Below are 19,335 nucleotides of genomic sequence, written 5' to 3'. Positions count from 1 at the left end.
CCGGCTCTCTTAACCCTTCTGTCCCCTCTTCCTTCATGATCCCTGAGCCTGGTGAGGAAGGGGTGTGATAGGTAGAGCTGAGCACTCTGAAGTCTCCTATGACCAGTTGGGGGTCTCAGTATTAGTGACCATCTACACAAATAGAAGCTTCTCTGATGAGGTAAAGAGACGCAGTCATTTGTAGGGATGAAGACAAGAACTTAAGGGGCAGTTCAATACTGTGTCCATTTAGCAGAGTAACAGTACTAGGTTCTCTCCTAGGACCTAGGACCTAGCCAGCCATGAGGGTTGGGCTCAGTGGCTAAAGTGAATCAGAAAAGACAAATGGGGGAAAAAAACTAACAAAATGGGCAGACTTAAATCCAACTACATCAATAACTACATTAAATATAGATAGTTTAAATACATAATCAAAACAGAGATTGTCATATTGGATGAAAAAGCAAGATTCAACCCTGTGTTATGTGCAAGAAGCTCATTTAGACATAAAGATATAGACAGGGTTGAGTGCAAGAAACTCATTTAGACATAAAGATATAGATAGGTTAAAAGCAAAAGAATAGAAGGCTGGGGCTGTAGCTCAGTTGGTAGAATGTTTGCCTAGCATGTACAAAGCCCTGGGTTCTATTGCCAGCACCCCATAAACTGGGTGTGGTGGTGGTACATGCCTATAATCCTGGCAACCAGGAGGTGTAGGGAAAAGGATAAGGAATTCAAGGTCATCCTTGGCTATATATCAAGTTCAAGGCCAACCTGAGCAACAGGAGACTGTTTCAAACTAACAAACAAAAAGTAAAAGAATAGAAACAGTATGTCATAAAACATTAACCAAAAGAAAATTCAAATGCTTTTAAGATTTTCTCTCTTTATCATTTGCCTTGAGCTGACTGACTATGAAGTATCTTGGTATAATTTACCAAATCCTTTATTTACCTAATATACCAATAACACATATGCCAGATTGCTTGATATTGTCTCCCAGTTAACTGATGCTCCATTCATTTACAAGTATATTCTTCAGGCTAGAGAGATGGCTTGGTAGTTAAGAGGACTGACTGCTCTTCTAGAGGACCTGGGTTCAGTTCCCAGCACCCACGTGGCAGCTCACAACTGTCTATAACTCCAGATCCAGGAGACCTGACATCCATGGCAAAACACCAACACTCATAAAATAAAAAATAAATATTCTTACACTGTCTCATTTTGGATAGTTCTTGTTATGCTGGCTGGACTAGAGCAGCAAGACTCTGGGCCCTCTAGCCCTTGGCCCTGTGAAACAGGAAGCTTTCCAGGTGACTGGCAGGAACAGGCACCATCCTGACCAGCTGAGATTTCCTCTAATTTGTCATGCTGCTTCTTTTCTGAGCCTTGGGACCTCCTCATCCGGATGCACAGGTCCCTGCTGACCTTTTAAGGAGTCTGCAGATCTCAGGAGCACAGGTCCTTGCATATTCTTGCTCCCTTGGGCCTCTCTGCACTGTTTCCTGTTTCACTGATGGAGCCCACTAGGCTCTGCCTAGGTTCTGCTCCCTGTGCTGTGCAGTGAAGCCTTCTCCTATGCTGATGCAATTATGGGTGTCAAGAATTCTGGCCTTTGGTGCTTGATGTCCAGCGTCTTGAAAACCATTGTGCCACTCATTGTTGGCCCAGAAGAAAAAATCCATAACCTATTGCTCTACACTGATCAGAATTAAATGGCAAAGGCCCAGGGGATTATGTTGAGGCATGTTTATAAGTCAGGATGATCAGGAAAGGAGATGGAGAGGGAAAAGAGTGGGACAGAGAGAGGGAAGAGGAGGAGAAAAAAAGAGGAAAGGGAGATCATACTGGATCGTTTGGTGCTGGAGAGATGGCTCAGTGGTTACAAGCATTTGGGGCTCTTGCAGAAGGCCTAGGGTCAGTTTCCAGCATCCAAATGGCAACTCATAAGTATCCTTAGTCCCTGGTGATTTGACAGCTTCTTCTGGCCTGTGTGGGTACTGTATGCACATGGTGCAGGGCACATATGCAGGCAAAACACTCATATACATGAAAGTAATATATCTTTGTTAAAAGAAAAGGAATGATTTCAGGAGGAAATCCTTGAGCAAGCTGGAGGGATGCAGTGGTAGAGAGTGTGACTTTAACAGACACTCTTCCACTGTGACGAACATTAGGCATGTGAGTTCAGCTGTAGGTAGGTCAGAGAAATGGCACAATGGTTAGAAGAAGTGGCTTAACTTGGTTTCCCCAGCAAAACTCCAGACAAGCTTAGGAAGAGCCCCCAGGAAACCCCATGACGAGAGTAGGGACACGGCAGAGAGAAGCAGCAAACAAGGGAACATTTCCAGGAGCTACTGCTGGGTACCGGGGCCTGGTGCACAGGAGGACTCAGCAGGAGCCCCGGGGGACTTCTGACCAGCTTCCAGTAGCTCTCGGTTGAAAGAGGGCATGCCTGTCCCAGCACTTGGAATCCTTGTACTACAGAGATGAGGACTGGTAGATCCCAGGGCTCTCAGGCCAGCCAGTTAAGTCTAGTGGGTAAGCCCCGATTCCCACTAGGAACCCTGCCTCAAACACAAAGGGAGACAGATCAGTCAGTAAAGTGTCTGCCTCTCACGTGTAAGGACCATGTTCAGTCCTCAGAACCCACATAACAATGCTGCATGTGGTGGTACACCCTGAAATCCCAGCATTGGGAAAAGGCAGGATCTCTGGGGTTCACTGGCCAGGTTAGTCTAGCCTAACTGGAGAGTTCCCAAGCCAATGAAAGACCCTGTCCCCAAGGAAGTGGATGAGGATGACACTCAAGGTTGTCCCCGGTTGTCCCCACATGCATGTGTACCTCCCATAAAGCATGCATGTGTGGCCCACAGAAACACACATACATAAGAAATCAACACTGGGTTGTGAGGAACAATGTCTGAGGCTGACCACTGGTCTCCACACACTGGAACACGTGGTATACCCACACAAACACACACCGATGCAGAAAAAAGATTAAAGGGTACAGTGCTTGTCATTGCTTGACTGCAGATGCAGAATGACCTGCCACCTCACACCTGTGCTCACACCTGTCCTAACACTCCTCTCCTTACACCTGTCCTAACACTCCTGTCCCCACATCTGTTCTCACACCTGTCCTCACACTCCTCTCCTTACACTTGTCCTCACACCCCTCTCCTCACACCCGTCCTCACACTCCTGTCCTCACACCCATCCTCACACTCCTGCCACCTCAGCCCTGTCCTCACACCTGTCCTCACCCCTGTCCTCACACTCCTGCCACCTCACTCCTCTCCTCACACCTGTCCTCACCCCTGTCCTCAAACTCCTGCCACCTCACACCTGTCCTCACTCCTCTGACCAGGAAGGCCTGACCTCACACTGAGCCATAAGAAACCCTCCTTACTAGTTCCTTTTGTCAGATGTTGTCACCGGGTGACTCCATGGTGGCCCATGCCTGTAATCCCAGCACCTAGGAGGCTGACGAAGCAGGAGGAATGTCTCCAGTTTGAGGCCAGCCTGGCTAAATAGTGAGACTGAAGCTAGCCTGAGTTACTGTACGATACTCCATCTCAAAACACAGCAGGAGCTGCACACTGAAGCAGGGGTCGGGCTCAACCTCTCCCTCATTCCTGCAATCTCTAGGGCAGGCCAGCTGTCTACTTTAGGTTTGCACTCTAGTCCAGATCTTCTCCGGACTCGGAGCCCTCCTAGTGACCGCACTGAACCCTACTTCTTTTATTCCTCCTCCCACAAGGCTGCATTCTCAATGCCGAGCTGGGAAGTTGTTAGAACTATGCTCAGCATAACAGTCTCACAGCAAGAGATCACGAGAGTGCATTTCTGGAAGTTATGTACCATGGTTCAAATGAACAATAACAACATCAACAACGTCCTGTGGCTTCATTTATTTGTGCTGTAGTCACCGGAAAAGTCGTCAACCCCCAAATGACTCATTCCCTGAGGTTCTGAATATGATCCTAAAATCACCACCTATGGTCTTCCTGTCCTTTGAAGTGACAGAACAAATGACAGCAGAGATGGGCACTGTCCCCCGAGTCCAGAATGGATGCTACATAAACATCATCTCAACAATAACATCTCACAATAACATCCTCATCTAAAAACAACCTGAACTAAGGATGTTGTTTTTGCTGTTTGCTTGTGCCCTTCAGTTAGGAAGCACTGCACCTGTGTGCAGAGACCAAAGACCAAGATGGTTTGTGGGGTTTGTATAGTCAATTAATGAACTTGCTGGTGCTTCCTTTATGCAGGCCCTGCTCTAAGGGCAGGAAAGTGAATTGGATTCTCAGAGTGAAAGTTGTGGTCCCAGGTGAAAACATCCAGAAAAGAAGATGTGGATGAGAAGGCTAAGGGGTGGAATAGGAAGTGTCCTGGGAGGTGACTTGAGATAGAAGATTAAAGAGGGCTTCATAAACAATTAGGGGTCAAGGGCTGGGACATGGCTCAGTCTGCCAAGTGCTTGCCATGTAAGCATGCAAACCTGTTGCATCTCCAACACCCATGTAAAAAACCCAAGCATGGTGGCATGCATTTGTAATCCCAGCACTGGGGTGCAGAGAAAGGAGGATCCTTGGAGTTCACTGGCTGGCTAGTCCAGCCTAGTCAGAGATCCTGCTTCAAGAAACAAGGTGGGTGCACTGGATGAGGGAGAAGCAAGTGGGGGAAAGGGCCTGTCAGATTCTTCTAGCTAGACAACGCTAGCACTATGAAATTAAAACCCGAAACAAGCAGCCCTTTCAATCACGTTGCTAAGTCCAGAGATTCTGACAATACTTTGTAGGTAGGTGGGAGTGTGACAGCCTTTATCGAGGTGGCTTCTTGACTACTCTGAGGCCATTGCTCGCGGGCACCCCACATCTGTTTCATTCTACCTTTGGATGTTCTGGCTGCAGCAAACCCCACACCTCTACCCACATAGGGAATATCAACCTCATCTGCTACCTCAGCCCCAGGGGGTCACCTTCTTGTAGTCTCTCCTGACTCAAAATACTGCCCCTTCTTCCCAGCACAGACAAGATGCTATGGTCAGGGGGTAGCAAGCAGGAGTCAGATGGAACAGCAGGTGTTGATCTTGGTTGGGACAGCTTAAGGCTGAAGTACTTTTAGGAAATCAACTGTGAATACCCAAGGCAATGGGTTTGCTCGCAGAAGAGAGCATACAGGTACATACTTGAGTCACTAGAAAATTGAAGCCAATGCATCTACTCAGCAATGTGCTAACCTGTACAGCTTCCTTTTTGGGAACCCAGCACCAGCCAGACCCTTCTCCTGTCATCCAAGGCCAGTGCACTGGCAGTACTCCCTCATATTAGAAATCCACCTTAGAGGGATCTCACCAGGAACAATTCCTTATACCGAAACAAAGCCAAGTAAAATGATAGAACCAGGTACAGTGCACAGCTGTAGTTCCAGCTGTCTGGAAAGGCTGAGGCAAGAGAATCAATTGAGCCCAAGAGTTCACAACTAGGCTGGACAAGAGTGAGATCTCTCACCTCAAAATAAACAAGCAAACATCCCCAAAGCAGCTATGTATGGTGTGACATGCCTTCAATCCCAGCCCTTGAGAGGCTGTGATGGGAGGATTATGGGTTTGAGACTAGCCTGGGCCACATAGTGAAACTCTCAATAAATTTGTTTTCTAAAATCTGTTGACTACACTTACCCTTACAACAACGACCTATTTTGTTTGTTTATAGTGACTCACGGGATTGTCTGTGTTCTCCAATTCTCTCCATTCTCCTATAGCTTTTCCCAATTTCATCATTTTCCCAAGGTCACCAATGACTTCCTTGGGACCAACCTCAAGGACATTGTATTTGATGAATTGCAGAAATTCTTTTTAGGGCTGTGAGATGGCTCAGCCACTGGTAAAAGGTCACCAAGCTTGATGGCTGGTTTGACACCTAGAACCCACATGGCAGAGGAAGAGAACTGACTCCTGAAAGTTGTTCTCTCTTTGGCTCCCTCTAAATGTAAAAATAACCTGAAAATGAATTGCTTCTTTATTTGTGTCTAGGACACCAGTGTCCAGTTTCACCTCCCACCCTTCTGGCCATCCCTTCCATCTTCTTTCTGGTTCCATCATCCTGACCCCATGTACTGCACTGTCCTAGGGCTCACCCATTCAACCTCTGTCCTTCTGATCACTGGCCTTTCCATTTGATGTCTAGTAAGCATCTTCAACTTAATGGGTGCCTAACTCAGTCCTGCTCTCACTCCCTGATATGAGAACTCAGACTTTCCCGTTTCAATGGCCATTCTACTCTTCCAAGGTGCCTGGTTCAAATAAATACCTTGGTGTTGAGTGACATCATTAAAATGTTCTATGCTCCCATCCCCCAACAAGCATCGGAAACCAAGCAGAAACTGTGAGAAGCAGCCTCATCAGAGTTCTGGAAAACAGTTACAGCAATAGCAAATACTCAGTAAAGAAAAAAGGTAACTTCAAAATGTCAGGGTACTTACCAGGAACTGGTGGAGGCAGGCAAGGGAAGCCACTGTGTAAAGGGGACCATTTCAGTTGGGTTGGTGGAAAAATTCTAGTGACGGACAGTGATGATGGCTGAACAATGTGAATGCACTAAATGCCACCGAGTTATATTCTTAAAACAGTTAAAATGGTAATCTCAGGTTATGTATATTTTGACATGAGAGAGAGGGGGGACAACTGATGGCACTCTGTGACACCGCCCAGCTCATGTCCGCACTGTGGGAGCCTGGTCCCTAGCTCTAGAAGCAGCAGAACAGAGGTGCCAGGTACACTCTCCTGTTTTGCCCTTCCTAGGGTTGACAGTGTCCTAAAGACTGTGGATAGCCCACAGATGCCGAGGGTAAGACTTGCTTAGGTCTAACACAGGTAACTCACCCTGAGCCCTGGAGGAAAAGGTGGAGGACAGTTTGCTGGGGAGGCAGACATTCAAAAGCACCTCTTGGGAGAGGGAACTTGAAAACACTCATCCCAAAAGACCTGAAACTGTCACCTTCACTGGGTCCCTAGGATCTGTGGAAGTGTCTGAGTAAGGCTGAAGGGCCAGATGAGAAAAGCAGTTTACAAAGATTTTTGTCTGTTTGTTTAGCTCCTGGGATCCAAGAAAATCTGTCAAATGTTAGTTGAACACCAGCTAGGAATACAGACTTCATTAACCACCTCATTTCGTGAGGAAGAAATCAATCCATGACAAGTACAGGAACAGGCACTAAACAAATGGATTGCTACAGCCTTCAACAGGTAGCCAGCAAAAAACAAAAACCTGGGCTCGGTGTGCATGCCCTTCATCACAGCAGAGGCAAGCAGATCTCTGTGAGTTTGAGGCCAACCTGGTCTACACAGTGAGTCCCAGGCCAGCCAGAACTACATAGAGAGACCCTGTTTCCAGAACGAACAAACACCACCACCCAGAGAAACCTGAGAAAGTTTAAAAGACATTGATTTACATGACTTAAAAGACAAATGTATAAAAATGATTATAAATCTGTTATTGGGTACATAAAAATATACTTTGTGATAACATGAAAAGAGAGAAGCTACACAGGAACATGAGTTTTGAAGTTAAGTTGGTATTGATTCAAACTAGATTTCTACATATTTAGAACATTCACTATAATTCCCACAGTAGCCACAATGGAAACATTTAAATATCCTAGAAGAATGTGGGTAAAGGTACTTCTCTCCAGGCCTTACGTGAGTTCAATCCATGGGTATCACACAGTGAAAGGGGAGGAGAGTCTTTTTAAGTTGTCCTCTGATCTCTACAGGTGCACCATGGCACATAAATGTCATTTTAAAAGTTAAAAAAATCCTTAATATGTACACCCAAAAATGAGTGAGGAATGAAGACTATTTTAGGGAACCACTGAAGAGGTTTTTAAAATGATGCCAGGAACTGAGAGTGACATCAGGAAATGCAGTTTTGTTCTTATGCACTAATACAATTAAATACTGTAACCAAATTAGTTCACTATGCCTGCCAGCTCTGGTAGCTTAGGAGTCTTTTGACTTCCCATTCACACACACACACACACACACACACACACCCTTTGCTGTAACTCCACTCTCTGCTCCCACCACCCTGTCTTTGAGTTGGGTTGTCCCTGGACAGCTAGCTTGCCTCCTCCTCTTTGCCTAAACTCTCGTTTTTCCTTTAGACTATGGCTCACATTTCTCTGAGGGACACTTTCTGTAGCAGCCCCGTTTACAGCCTTCCTAAACACTCAGTATTTCCACCATCATTCTTACTATTTACTGCTAGTTGTAGTTCTTTGATTCAAACGCATCCTTACTAGCTAAAAACTTCCCCAGTATGGGACTCCTCCTCCCTCAACTGATGTTCCCAAGTTCAACCTCTGCAGATGTACTCCAAAGATGCATGGAAGAGAAAGAAGAGGAGGACCCTACAGAGAACCATGGTGGTTGGGTGTGGATCTGCATAGGCAGCAAAAGTCTTCTTGAAACAATCAGGTAATGCAGGGCAAGAACTCCAACCTCTGTTGTCTTCAGCCTTTTGGAACTTATGCTCAAGTAGCATACTGGGCCTCAAGCCCAGACTCGCCTGCCTTACAGCAAAACCCTTGACTTGTAAGCATGGAAGACAGAGCGAGCCTTCTCACAAGTCCAAATCTGTGCCCGTTTCTTTTCTTGGTCTAGTACACAGGTTAACTCAGAAGCTTGCAAACCCACAGCACAGAGGCAGCCAACTTCTCACTAGCCTTTCTGGAAAAGGCCTTCCATATACTTCCTCTTACTGATTTGTGAAACACTAAAACAGAAACAAACAAAAAACCAACCTGAATCAAGGAGCTCTGCGAGAAGCTGCCTAAGGATGATGAATGTTACACAGCCAAGTTCCTCTGCCCTTCCAGAGGCCAGTCCTCTTGCATGGCACAAACATGCCCTTCTAGAGAAAGCAGTAAGGCATGCCTCAGAGCAATTCCATTTGCAGTGTCTGTGAACTCTCTTTCCTTTAACTTCTCAAGCCCTTGTTATCTGTGTATAAAATGGAATGGTGTGACTACTCAAACACATCCAATACCTAACTCCTTGCCTGGCATTTTTACATTACTGTTTGTCCAGCCTTTAGAGTCCCAAGGTTAGACTTTATGTTATGGGAAGTGCAGAGAGAATGCAACTGACTCAAGTTCACATAAGCAATAACCAAAGGAGCCAGGGACTCCCAGGCCACTATTCCTTTGTACCCTGTCTCTTGCCACCCTCTGCCCAAGCAGCCTATTGTGGGAGCCTTAGAAAGCAATGCATTCAAAGAACAAGCTTTCAATTCTAAGACACAGTTTGAAAATGTTAAGTAAGGCTACATCAGAGAGGAAGAACTAGAGCTGACTCAAAAGATTTTAATGGTGAAGAATTACTTTCCTCCTAATAGTAGTAATGCTTCTTATACATCACAAATTCTCAATTGTAGTAATACCACTGAAAAGAAGCAAAGGGACCAAAGAGATACTTCTCCAGAGATAAACCAGTGACTAAGACACTTATGAAAAGTGTTCATCATTAGCTGTAAGGGAAATGAAAGTCACAACCACAAGGAGGTAGCACTGTAGATACTAGGCTGGCTATATTAAAAGAGCCAATAGCAAGTGTTGGCAAGAAGCCCTCATGCACAGGTAGAGTGAATGCAAAAACACCTGGTCTCTGTGGCAAACAATCTTGCCAGTTCCTTAAAAGATCAAAGGTAGTTACTCAAGAGAATTGAACCTTAAAGATAATTTGTGCATAAGCATTTGCAGCAACACTGCTCATAGTAGTCACAAAGTAAAACAACGCATGTGCCCATCAGTTGATCATTTTTACAGTGTGACACATCCATGTACTGGAACAGCCATAAGGAAAGAAGCACTGATACATGCTTGTTGCAACATGGAAAAGTCTTGAGTTATGATACCACATGAAAGCCATCACAAAGACCATTTACTGTATTCTATTCATATGAGGTATCCAGAGCAGGAAGTCCATAGGGACAGAAAGATGAGCAGCCCTCTAGGGCTAGAGAGGTGACTGGTGATGCTGTTTGGGGTACTTCTGTTGATTGATGAAACTGTTCTAAAACTGACTTTGGTAATGGGTGTTCTATCTGAAAAATCCTAGAAACCACTGAGCCACACACATTATATGTTTAAGTATATGGCATGAATACTCAATAAAACTAGATCTCTTTGAGTTCAAGACCAGTATGGTCGACATAGTGACTTCCAGGTCAGTCAGAGCTACATAGTGAGACTCATCTCAAAAATAATAAATAAAGATGAAAACTATAAAGTCTTCTAAATTCACCATAAGTTATACCTGTAACAGTAGGTACTTTTTTAAAGTTTACTTTAAACCAAATCTTTTGAAATTACTAAGTTTGCCCTCAAACTTATTATATAGCAGAGAATAACTGTGATTTCTCATTTTCCTGCCTCTCCCTCCCAAGTACTAGTATTATAGGCATCCACCACCGTGCCTAGTTTTTCTGCGGTGCTAAGGATTGCACTCAGGGCTCTGTGCATTCTAGGCAAGCACTCTACCAACTGAGCTACATCTCCAACTCCAAACCAAATTAGATTTCTAATGGTTTCGTAGAAGTACATCATTATCTCTAAATATCCTTCAGAGACAGCTTACAATTACTTTTAATTTATGGACTTAAAGATTAAACAAATAATGCTATCAATTTCAGTAAAAGCATATCTGGTGATAGATCCATACATGTTATCATCATTCCACTTAAGAAACGTAGAGAAAGTGGCTGAAGTGATGGCTCAGCAGTTAAGAACCATCCAGAGGCATGGTTGCTATTCTAAGAGAGCCTGGGTTCACTTTCCAGCACTCATGTGGTGGCATACAACTGTCTGTAACTCCAGTCCCAGGGGATCCATGGGCACTGCATGTACATGGTGCACCATACACACAGGCAAAACACTCACAAATGTCAAATAAAGGGGAGGGGGTGGAGACCTGGGGAATATGGTCAAAGAACATATATATATATATGCTACATGCTGGGGCTGAGGAGATAGGTCAGTAAAGTGCTTGCCACACAAACATGAAAACTGGCACTCACAGGAAGAGCCAGGCTATGACTTGTGCTTATAACCCCAGCACTGGGGAAGTGGAGACAGGCAGCCAGTCTAGACTAGTCAGCAAGCTCCAGATCCTTGTTTCAAAGAATAAAGTGGGGGCCAGATGTCTCAGTGGGTAAAGACATCTGCTGCCGGGCCTGGCTACCTAAGTCAGATTCCCAGGACCAAGATGGTAGGATAGCCAACTCCCACAAGCTGTGTCCTTCAGCCTCCTAAAAAAAAAAAAAAAAAAAAAGAAAAAAAGAAAAAAAAAGAACCAGGAACCAAGATGATGGCTTCTGAGCAACAACCTTACGGTTAATCTCTGCCCTCCACATACACAAGACAAAACCACAATTACACACACTGAGTATGTGCCAACTAAAAGAAGAGAAAGAACCTCAGAATCATTGGAGCTCCCCACTTCCTTCCCAAGCAGGAAGCCCCATCTGTGAGCTCCAGATGGGTAGGGTTTACCATTTGCTCACTGTAATATCCTTGGTGGTTAGATTATCCTTTATGGACCTGGCACATAAAAAAGGAATGAATAATACCTGCTCAGAAATTCATGCTCTAATTGGAATTAGAACTGTTAAAAGGAAAAAAAATCAATCTTACTTGATAATTCATGTGTGTGTGTTATGTGTGGGTGCATATAACTTTTGAAATGTAGATTAAATGAGACTCATTTGGCATTTCAGCTGCTGGAACACAGTAAGGCTAAATTCTGAGAGGGACATGGGTATGCTATCCTGATAGAAGATATGAAACATAACTTACTCAAGTTTGTTCTTGTTACCTGATCCATGTGTATTCAAAAGATATTTTATTTTATAAAAACGTACACCTGCAAGTAATGGATTGACCATAACAGGGCTTACCCTGGAATACACGGATGTTCTTGGGAGCCCACAAGCCCCTAATATTGTATGCAAAATCTAACATGTGTACTGGCATGTGTACATTTTTGGTGATTGAGTTCATAGTTTAGTCAAATTCTTGAAGACATCTATGACCCAAGAGAGGTTAAATTATTTCTTAGCTAGGAACAGTCACAAAGTGGTTGAAACAAATCTGTACAATAAAATGCTATCCAACAGCTCCATCTGTTGGTGAGTAATTATCACCTAGTAGAAACGGGGACAACCACCAGGAGTAAGCTTGTCTCAGGGACGCTCCTGCTGAGACATTCAGTGTCACTCTAGTGTGAGTTTATTAACTACAGCATCACAGCTTCTTCTTCCCAGGTGTAGACGCAAAAATTAGGAGGCGGGCGATAAATTCTACTTACAGTACTTCAGCACCAAAAAATTGGGCAGTTATGCTGATAAATGTATATACAGTTCAACATTTGTCAGTCTTAAAATGCTTATTTATAGTGAAATTCATATAAAACCGTTAAAAATTTTTCTATTTACACTTTTTAAAAATGAAAAGTATAGTTTCTTCTGCCACAGCTTGTCAAAATTCGTACCCTCCCATCCCTTACCCTTCACTCAACTTGTGATAGACAGCAATCACAAGACCAAAACAGCACGTAAACAACTGCTCCCTAAAAAAGTAAAAACTTAAAAACATTACATTTAGAACTGTAAGTGAACTTTTTCATACATTTCAAAAGGGATTAAAGAAAAGTAGTAAAAGTTATTCTCAAAGTCTTATCAGTCCCACATAGGTGTGCAACTTCGGTATCAAGAGAGCATCAGTGAACAGAGTTCATTTTCCTTAACACAACTCAACATTTCCTTTGGGCTAGAAAGGTCTTTTCTTCTGCTTCCCACCAAACCTTCTCTAATCCATCTTCTTAAAGGGGGGGAGGGGAGGTGGGAAGGCCAGGCGATCCAGCTTCCTAGGACATGTAGGAAAAGGGATTCAGCCTGCTTGGAAACATTTACATTAAATAAATAAGCAAGTGTGGAACACCACAATAAATTAGTATACAACCACAGAGCATATACAAGCCACCCCAAACACTTCCTGGTTAGTGATCTAATGTTTACCCTCCAGCAAGGACTCTCTAATGCCAGAACTTTCCTAGGTATTCATAAACTAACCATGAACTGAGCAAATGTAAAATGTTAACCAAAGCAACACTTCCAGGGATATGCGATTTTAAAAAATGTTCAGATACATCATTTCAAAAATACAAACTCTTCACATTCTCCTTTCTTTTCCTTTTAATATTCTCTGGTGGCATTTGCGCAGTGAAAAGCAGCTGAGAACCACTCACAGGAAAGTCTCTTTCCACTGCTAGACAAACTTGGCACTGCCCAGCTCCAGCAAGCTGCCAGGTCTCCACGGGTGTGCATCTTTTCCTCTGCTTGCTTTCTTGCTTTCTTTCTTTTTCCTCTCCATTTTTTAAAGTACATTCCTCTGTGAGTTTTATCTTGTTAAAATGCTACTCCTGCAGCAACATCTCATTGAAACACCGTGTTTCTAGGTCCATAGCCTAAATATGAGCAAAGTGCTTTTTTTAGACAACAAATCATAGGTTTCCCTGGACACTTGATAACCAAGCAGGCTTTAAAGTGCACTCTGGTGTCTGAACACTAGGACCGTTCAGCAGAGCTCTGAGAGGGGCTGGGCTCAGTTCCATCCTCCGTGCTACTGTCTACATCCTGCTCCATCGCTGTCTCATCGTCATCCAGCTGCTGACTGGTGAAGTTGTTCAGTTCAAGAAGCCCACTGGGCTCTACTACCACGTTGGAGCTGGAGTGACAAGGAATAGCGTACTGGGGAATGGCCTGGAAGAGAAGATGCAGCAGAGTATGTTTATAGTGAAAAAACGGACACGGGAGAATGCCCCCGAACTAAGCATAGAAAACAGAAAGTTGGCATGGACCAGACAACCTCCACAACAAGCACTGCACTAGCTCTCCCACATGGCAGTCTACTGCATCCCGTGGCAATGTTGTATGGAAACTATCACTCTCTTGTTACAAGTGAGCAAATGTGAGGTGAGAGACATCCGCAAGGTCACACAGCTGTCAAGGTCAATGCTGGATTCAACCTCAACTTCTACACAACTCAAAGTGGTCTTTGTACTCCTGTATGGGGCCTCTTCCAACAAAGAAGGCTAATGGTCCCTGCAAATTTCGAAGGCAGGCTTTAAAGAATGCTTTCATCTTACCTGAATTTTACCAGTTTTGTTTTCTTTTCTGAGACAAGATCTTACTATGAAGTCCTGGCTGGCTTAAAACCACTATATACCTAAGGCTGGCCTGCCTCTCCCTCTCAAGTTCTGGGAATAAAAGCATGCTCCATCACACACAGCCTGAATTATACAATATTTTTGTTCTTCATCTTCAAGATGAATGACTGGTTGCTGACACACAATAAATTTTAAGCCTCTTTGGTGGTTCAAGGAGGAAACCAGTTTGTTTAGTCACAGCACAGACACCTTCACTGCAGGTAAGTAGTGAAGGTGTTCAAACACAAGAGAATGCCAAACATCTGCCATTTAAACAGCTAAAAATTACTAAGTCAACACTGGCGGGCCCTTGCTAAGTACTTATTGGTGACTTATGGTCCTACCAGAGTCTTTTTTCTTCCTAACTTTTATTTGGGGGGTTCGGGGAGGGTCCTCATGTATCCCAAGCTGGCCTTGAACAGATTATGTAGCTGAGATGGCCTTAAACTTCTGATCCTCCTGCCTCTACCTCCCAAGTGTGGAGATTGCAAGCATGCATTACCATGCCTGGCTATAGATACCTTTTAACAAGGAATATCAGTTATATCACACCCCTGCTCCTAATCCTGGACATGAATGAACTGCATTTTCATTCCTGCTAATACAACGCAGAAAAATAATTTTCAACTAAACCACCCAAATGAGTACGGCAATCTAAGCCCCCAGTTGTCACAATCCATTTTAGTAAAATCAGTAACAGTTACCGTCTGTTGGACAAACACTGAGGCAGTCACTGTGCTAGATGCTTAATTTTATTAATCCTTACACAGAGTCTATAAATTAGGCATTACTTATTCCCACTACCAATGAGGAAACTGAGACAAGAGTCACCTTAGCAGTCCATCCCAAAGTAGTAAATGGCAAAACCAGAAACCCATCCCTTTCCCAAAACAGCCTATCTCTTCAGGTAAAAAACCAGCAATCCCAACAAAACCTTTCGTTAAGAAATATGTAATTCACTAAATTCATTGTTACAGATGAAAAAGTATTTGTATAATTTAATGGCTACTTTGACTCATCTTAATTATCAAGTATTTAATTATGTCTCATTTGGCTTTTAACAATGGTCAATTTGTGTTCTCTCATAGCTTAACATCACTGCAAATGGAAAGCTTATTGTATGAACTTTGAAGCACACAACAGTGGCTCTGTGCCAATTTTAAATTATCCACAGGTCTGTAAATGGGAATTCTCAATGAACTAAAATGGGCTGCTCTGATACTTGGTAACCTATGTACCAGTTTGGAGGAAATAAAAACTGCCAATATCAAGGGGAAAAGCCTTAATATCTGGCATTGAGAGATGGAAATCAAACACAACTCCTAAGGGCTCTAGTCTGGCCTAGTTTTAGTCATCAACCTTAACCTGTAACACAGAATGACTGATGGCTTTTAGAACACAGAGGATGAACTGTCCACTGTGGTGACAACACCTTAACAAGATGATCGAACAACAGCTGACACAAGAAGCTGAAACAAGTGTATGGTTAATGCCAAGTGAGATGTAAAAGCAGTCAGAAACACACACGGGGAATATGTTTCCGCAGACATTCCAGTCAGCTCAAGTGGATTATTCTAGGAACCACAAATTCAGATGAGGAACAAGAAATGTTTACAAAGTGTCCCTGAAATTCAGCTGAACAGAAGTGCAAACAGTCCTATTCCAGTTTGTCGGACCAAGCAGCCCAAAATGTGAGCCTAGGAAATTATTGACCTTTTGAGTGAACTAAGTCAACACACTGCAAGTATGATGTGGACATTAAATCAAGCTAACACACAGGCACAGTCCTCATGGTCACACAGTATGCTGTTTGACCACGTATACCAAGTTTCTTTGATTATTTTCAAAACAAATAACAACAACAACAAAATTAAATATAAATTTGTATACTGTAATAGTTTTTAAACCAACTCAAAAATAATCTCTGCATTTTGTTACCACCTTGGAGTGACTAGTCCTGTGACATCCCAAAAATGTATCAAATCCACCACCTCCCATCTACCCAAGAGTCTCATTTTCCTTCCGGGTCTTACCTGGATGATAATTTCTGTTGAGCTCTCTTCAGCTTTCTTTTGGCCTACATTCTGAATACGCATGAACTGGCCTGCCGCAGGCACTCCTGCTGCTTCGATCTTTCTGGTCGTTAGGGGAGGGCCAACAGCAGATGGACTTGAACAGGACTCTCTACATTTCGCCATCCCTGCCACCACCACGTGGGTGGAGGGTAAAGCTCCTGCCTCACCGGTGAGCACACTGGTGGCTAGAGCCTTCTTTGGGGGATCCACTACCATATGTTCTACATTTGTATCAATCTGAGCTTCCATCAAAGACATCTGCAAAATGTCTGACACTGCTGTCTTCTCAGAGGCCTGAATGGGAGATATGCTTGTAACTGGTGACGTCAGCTTAGGAACAGAACTGCCACCAGTTATCTTTGTAACTGTGGGAGGCTGGCGCCCCTCAAATGTTATCTTTGTAACAGAGGATCCTTGGGTTATAATTGGCTGCTCCACCTGAAAACAAATTGGGGTTGTGTGTATTATAGCTACATCTCTTTGAGGAAAAACTAATCAAACACTCCAGAAAATATGGTAAAAGAAACATTCGTGCGGTATACTAGGAAGACATTTTGAAGCTCGATGTTTTAGTAAGAGAAGGATCTGTTTTCTTTTAAGGAACCTAGGGAAAGAGGAGGGGTTGAAAGAACCTTTGTTCAGCCAGCCAAGCTTTGAGGCAGTAAAGGAAAAAAAAAAAAAAAAAAAAAAAAAAAAAAAAAATCACAGCAGCCTAGTTTTCCTGAGATTTACATCCCGAGATACCTTCAACCCGGTCAAATGATTTCATATAATCTGCTTTTAAAATTAAAAGTGAGTCGAATTTTTTCAATCTTTTCCTTCGAAGTACAATTGTACAAACATATTCTATATATGTATATATATACATATATATATACACATACATACATACACACACACACACACACATCAGTCCCATCAATTAGTGCTAATGAAAATTTTCTTTTGATTATCCATATATTTTCTCTGTTATCTAGATGATAAATCTAGAGGGTAAATTCAACATCTAGATGGTAATGATATAAACTAGAAAGGAAGACAGATGGTCAATTACGTTCCTTAAAAGACTACAGTTCACTTAGCATTACTGCCACAAAAGTAAGCATTTATAAGCATGGAGGTATGGAGCTATCATTTCCATGCACTGCTGATTACTGCTGAAGTGATTTCTTTAGAAACTGCCTAGGAAAGCATACTCTGAGAGTTGTTTTCCTCTCTATCAGTAGGTGTGCTTTCCCCCTAATACCAATACCAGCATAATGAGGATTTTGGGTTCCCCTTGTTTGCAGAAAGCACTGCTGGCTGTGATGACAACCTTACAAAACCTCACCTACCCCCAGGCCCCGTGAACAGAGAAGTAACTTTGCAAGCTATCAAAATTCTGTTACCTGGCTTGCCGGCTGTTTGTCTGATGAAGTGGGGAGAGCCATTTGGCTCTGGGGAGTTTGGGGTTGCACGTAGATTTTTGGTTGGTTTGGAGCTTGCTGCAGTTTAGGAAGCTGCTGCGTGGTTTTCACAGCGAGCACCTGTACCACAGTTTGCGGGGGCTGTGCCATTAGGGTAGGAAGCTGCCTGTCTTTGGCCACCACGGGATGCTGTGTGTGCTGTGCATCTGGCTTGGGCTGTGCTTGTTCCTGCTGGAGAGGAGTCAGTTTCTGATGCCTGATGGAGAGCTGGGGCATCTGTGTGAGTTTGTGCTGCTGGAGTTGGTCTGCCTGCAGGTGGATGGTCTGCTTCTGTCTGGTCTGAAAGCACTGCAGAGTTTTCACTTGCAGCTGAGTCTGTTCCAGCTGGGGCTGGCTAAGTTTCTGCTGCTTAGTTGACTGTGACTGAGTCAGGGCAGACCGGTAAAACAGACCTGTCTGAGGATCCAATGTGTCCATCTCTTCAACCTCACCTTCCTCAGTTCCAAGTTCCTCACTGTGTTTGGTAAAAGCAGTATGACTGCTTAATGCCTACATAAAAGAGACACAAAGTAAGAATGAAATAAGAAAAAAACACATACAGAGTCACATTTTTCCTGAACTGAAAAATATTAGAGATTCATTCCAATACTTTTCGAGGAGCTCCCAGCTCAGGAGCCACGCTGCAGCCTGTGTGTGAGGGATGCTCACCTGTCTAAAGACAGAAGGCAGCAACCGAGGAGAGAGGCATCCAGAGAAAAACCAAGGCGTGGGAAAGCCCACTTGGGTCACATTATGCGTAGCCCCAAAGGTCAGCTGTACTATCTAGGAGATGTGTCCACCCCGATCCCTACAGCAAGCCTCTCTGAGGAGAGGATGTACCACCAAGGTCTGTGAGTCTCAGAGTCCAGACTCACTGGGCCACAGCTTCCTAGAGACCTGTTTCCTGGAAGGGAGTGAGCCAGGGGACAAGTCATTCTTCTTCATGGGAAAAGAGACTGACTGCCTATGGTCAGCTAAGACAGCACTGGGGGAGAAATCATTCTGAGTGACACTGTTAGAGCCAGCCTATCTGACCTCTGTGTGTCTTAAGAAAGATCAATGTCAGGACCTACCAGTGAAGAACAGACTAAGATCTGCTACCCACTGAAATCTGAGACAAGTTGCTTTCCTTCGGGACACAACAAAATCCACCTTATCCCTAACTCTCCTGCTGCCTATACCACTATGCCACCATTAACTTCAAAACTGGAACTTGCCCTTAGATCAAGGCTTGATACACACACAGTTTTGATTCAATACCTCTTTACTGTCTTTCAGGTAGGCCACATACAGTCAGGTTGAACTGCTGGCAGCCAAGTGACAAGGATTGAAGGGAATACTAAGGAGAGACATGGTTGAACCTAATACCCACAATGAAGCTATGTGGCATAAATGTCACTATAAGTTTAAATCATGGTTCTGCCACCTGGAGCAAGTTACATGACTTTGGCTAGTAAGAGGTATGATATGATACACCCATTTTTCAGACTGGTAGTGAGGCGTACTTACAGTTCAAAGTATGGTGCCACATAAAAACCAACTGAACGACATAGCTTTCTTT

The 19,335-nt window shown here is 43.7% G+C and overlaps 1 protein-coding gene across 1 annotated transcript in view; it reads right to left on the bottom strand.

The window, feature by feature from the left end:
* Positions 1–13,217: 13,217 nt before the first annotated feature.
* Emsy (EMSY transcriptional repressor, BRCA2 interacting) overlaps positions 13,218–19,335 on the bottom strand; it is a 75,152-nt gene continuing 69,034 nt past the window's right edge. Inside the window, exons 19-21 of the mRNA XM_059270824.1 lie at positions 17,718–18,284; positions 16,288–16,767; positions 13,218–13,808 (exon numbers count right to left, since the gene is read on the bottom strand). Of these exons, the coding sequence (XP_059126807.1) occupies positions 13,614–13,808; positions 16,288–16,767; positions 17,718–18,284 (1,242 nt within the window). The 3' untranslated portion in view covers positions 13,218–13,613. The remainder of the gene's footprint in view (positions 13,809–16,287; positions 16,768–17,717; positions 18,285–19,335) is intronic.

The sequence above is a fragment of the Peromyscus eremicus genome, chromosome 1 (genome assembly GCF_949786415.1).
Source record: "Peromyscus eremicus chromosome 1, PerEre_H2_v1, whole genome shotgun sequence".
NCBI lineage: Eukaryota > Metazoa > Chordata > Mammalia > Rodentia > Cricetidae > Peromyscus > Peromyscus eremicus.
The sequence above is the reverse complement of the archived record's forward strand: the minus strand, read 5'-3'. Positions and strand labels throughout refer to the sequence as shown.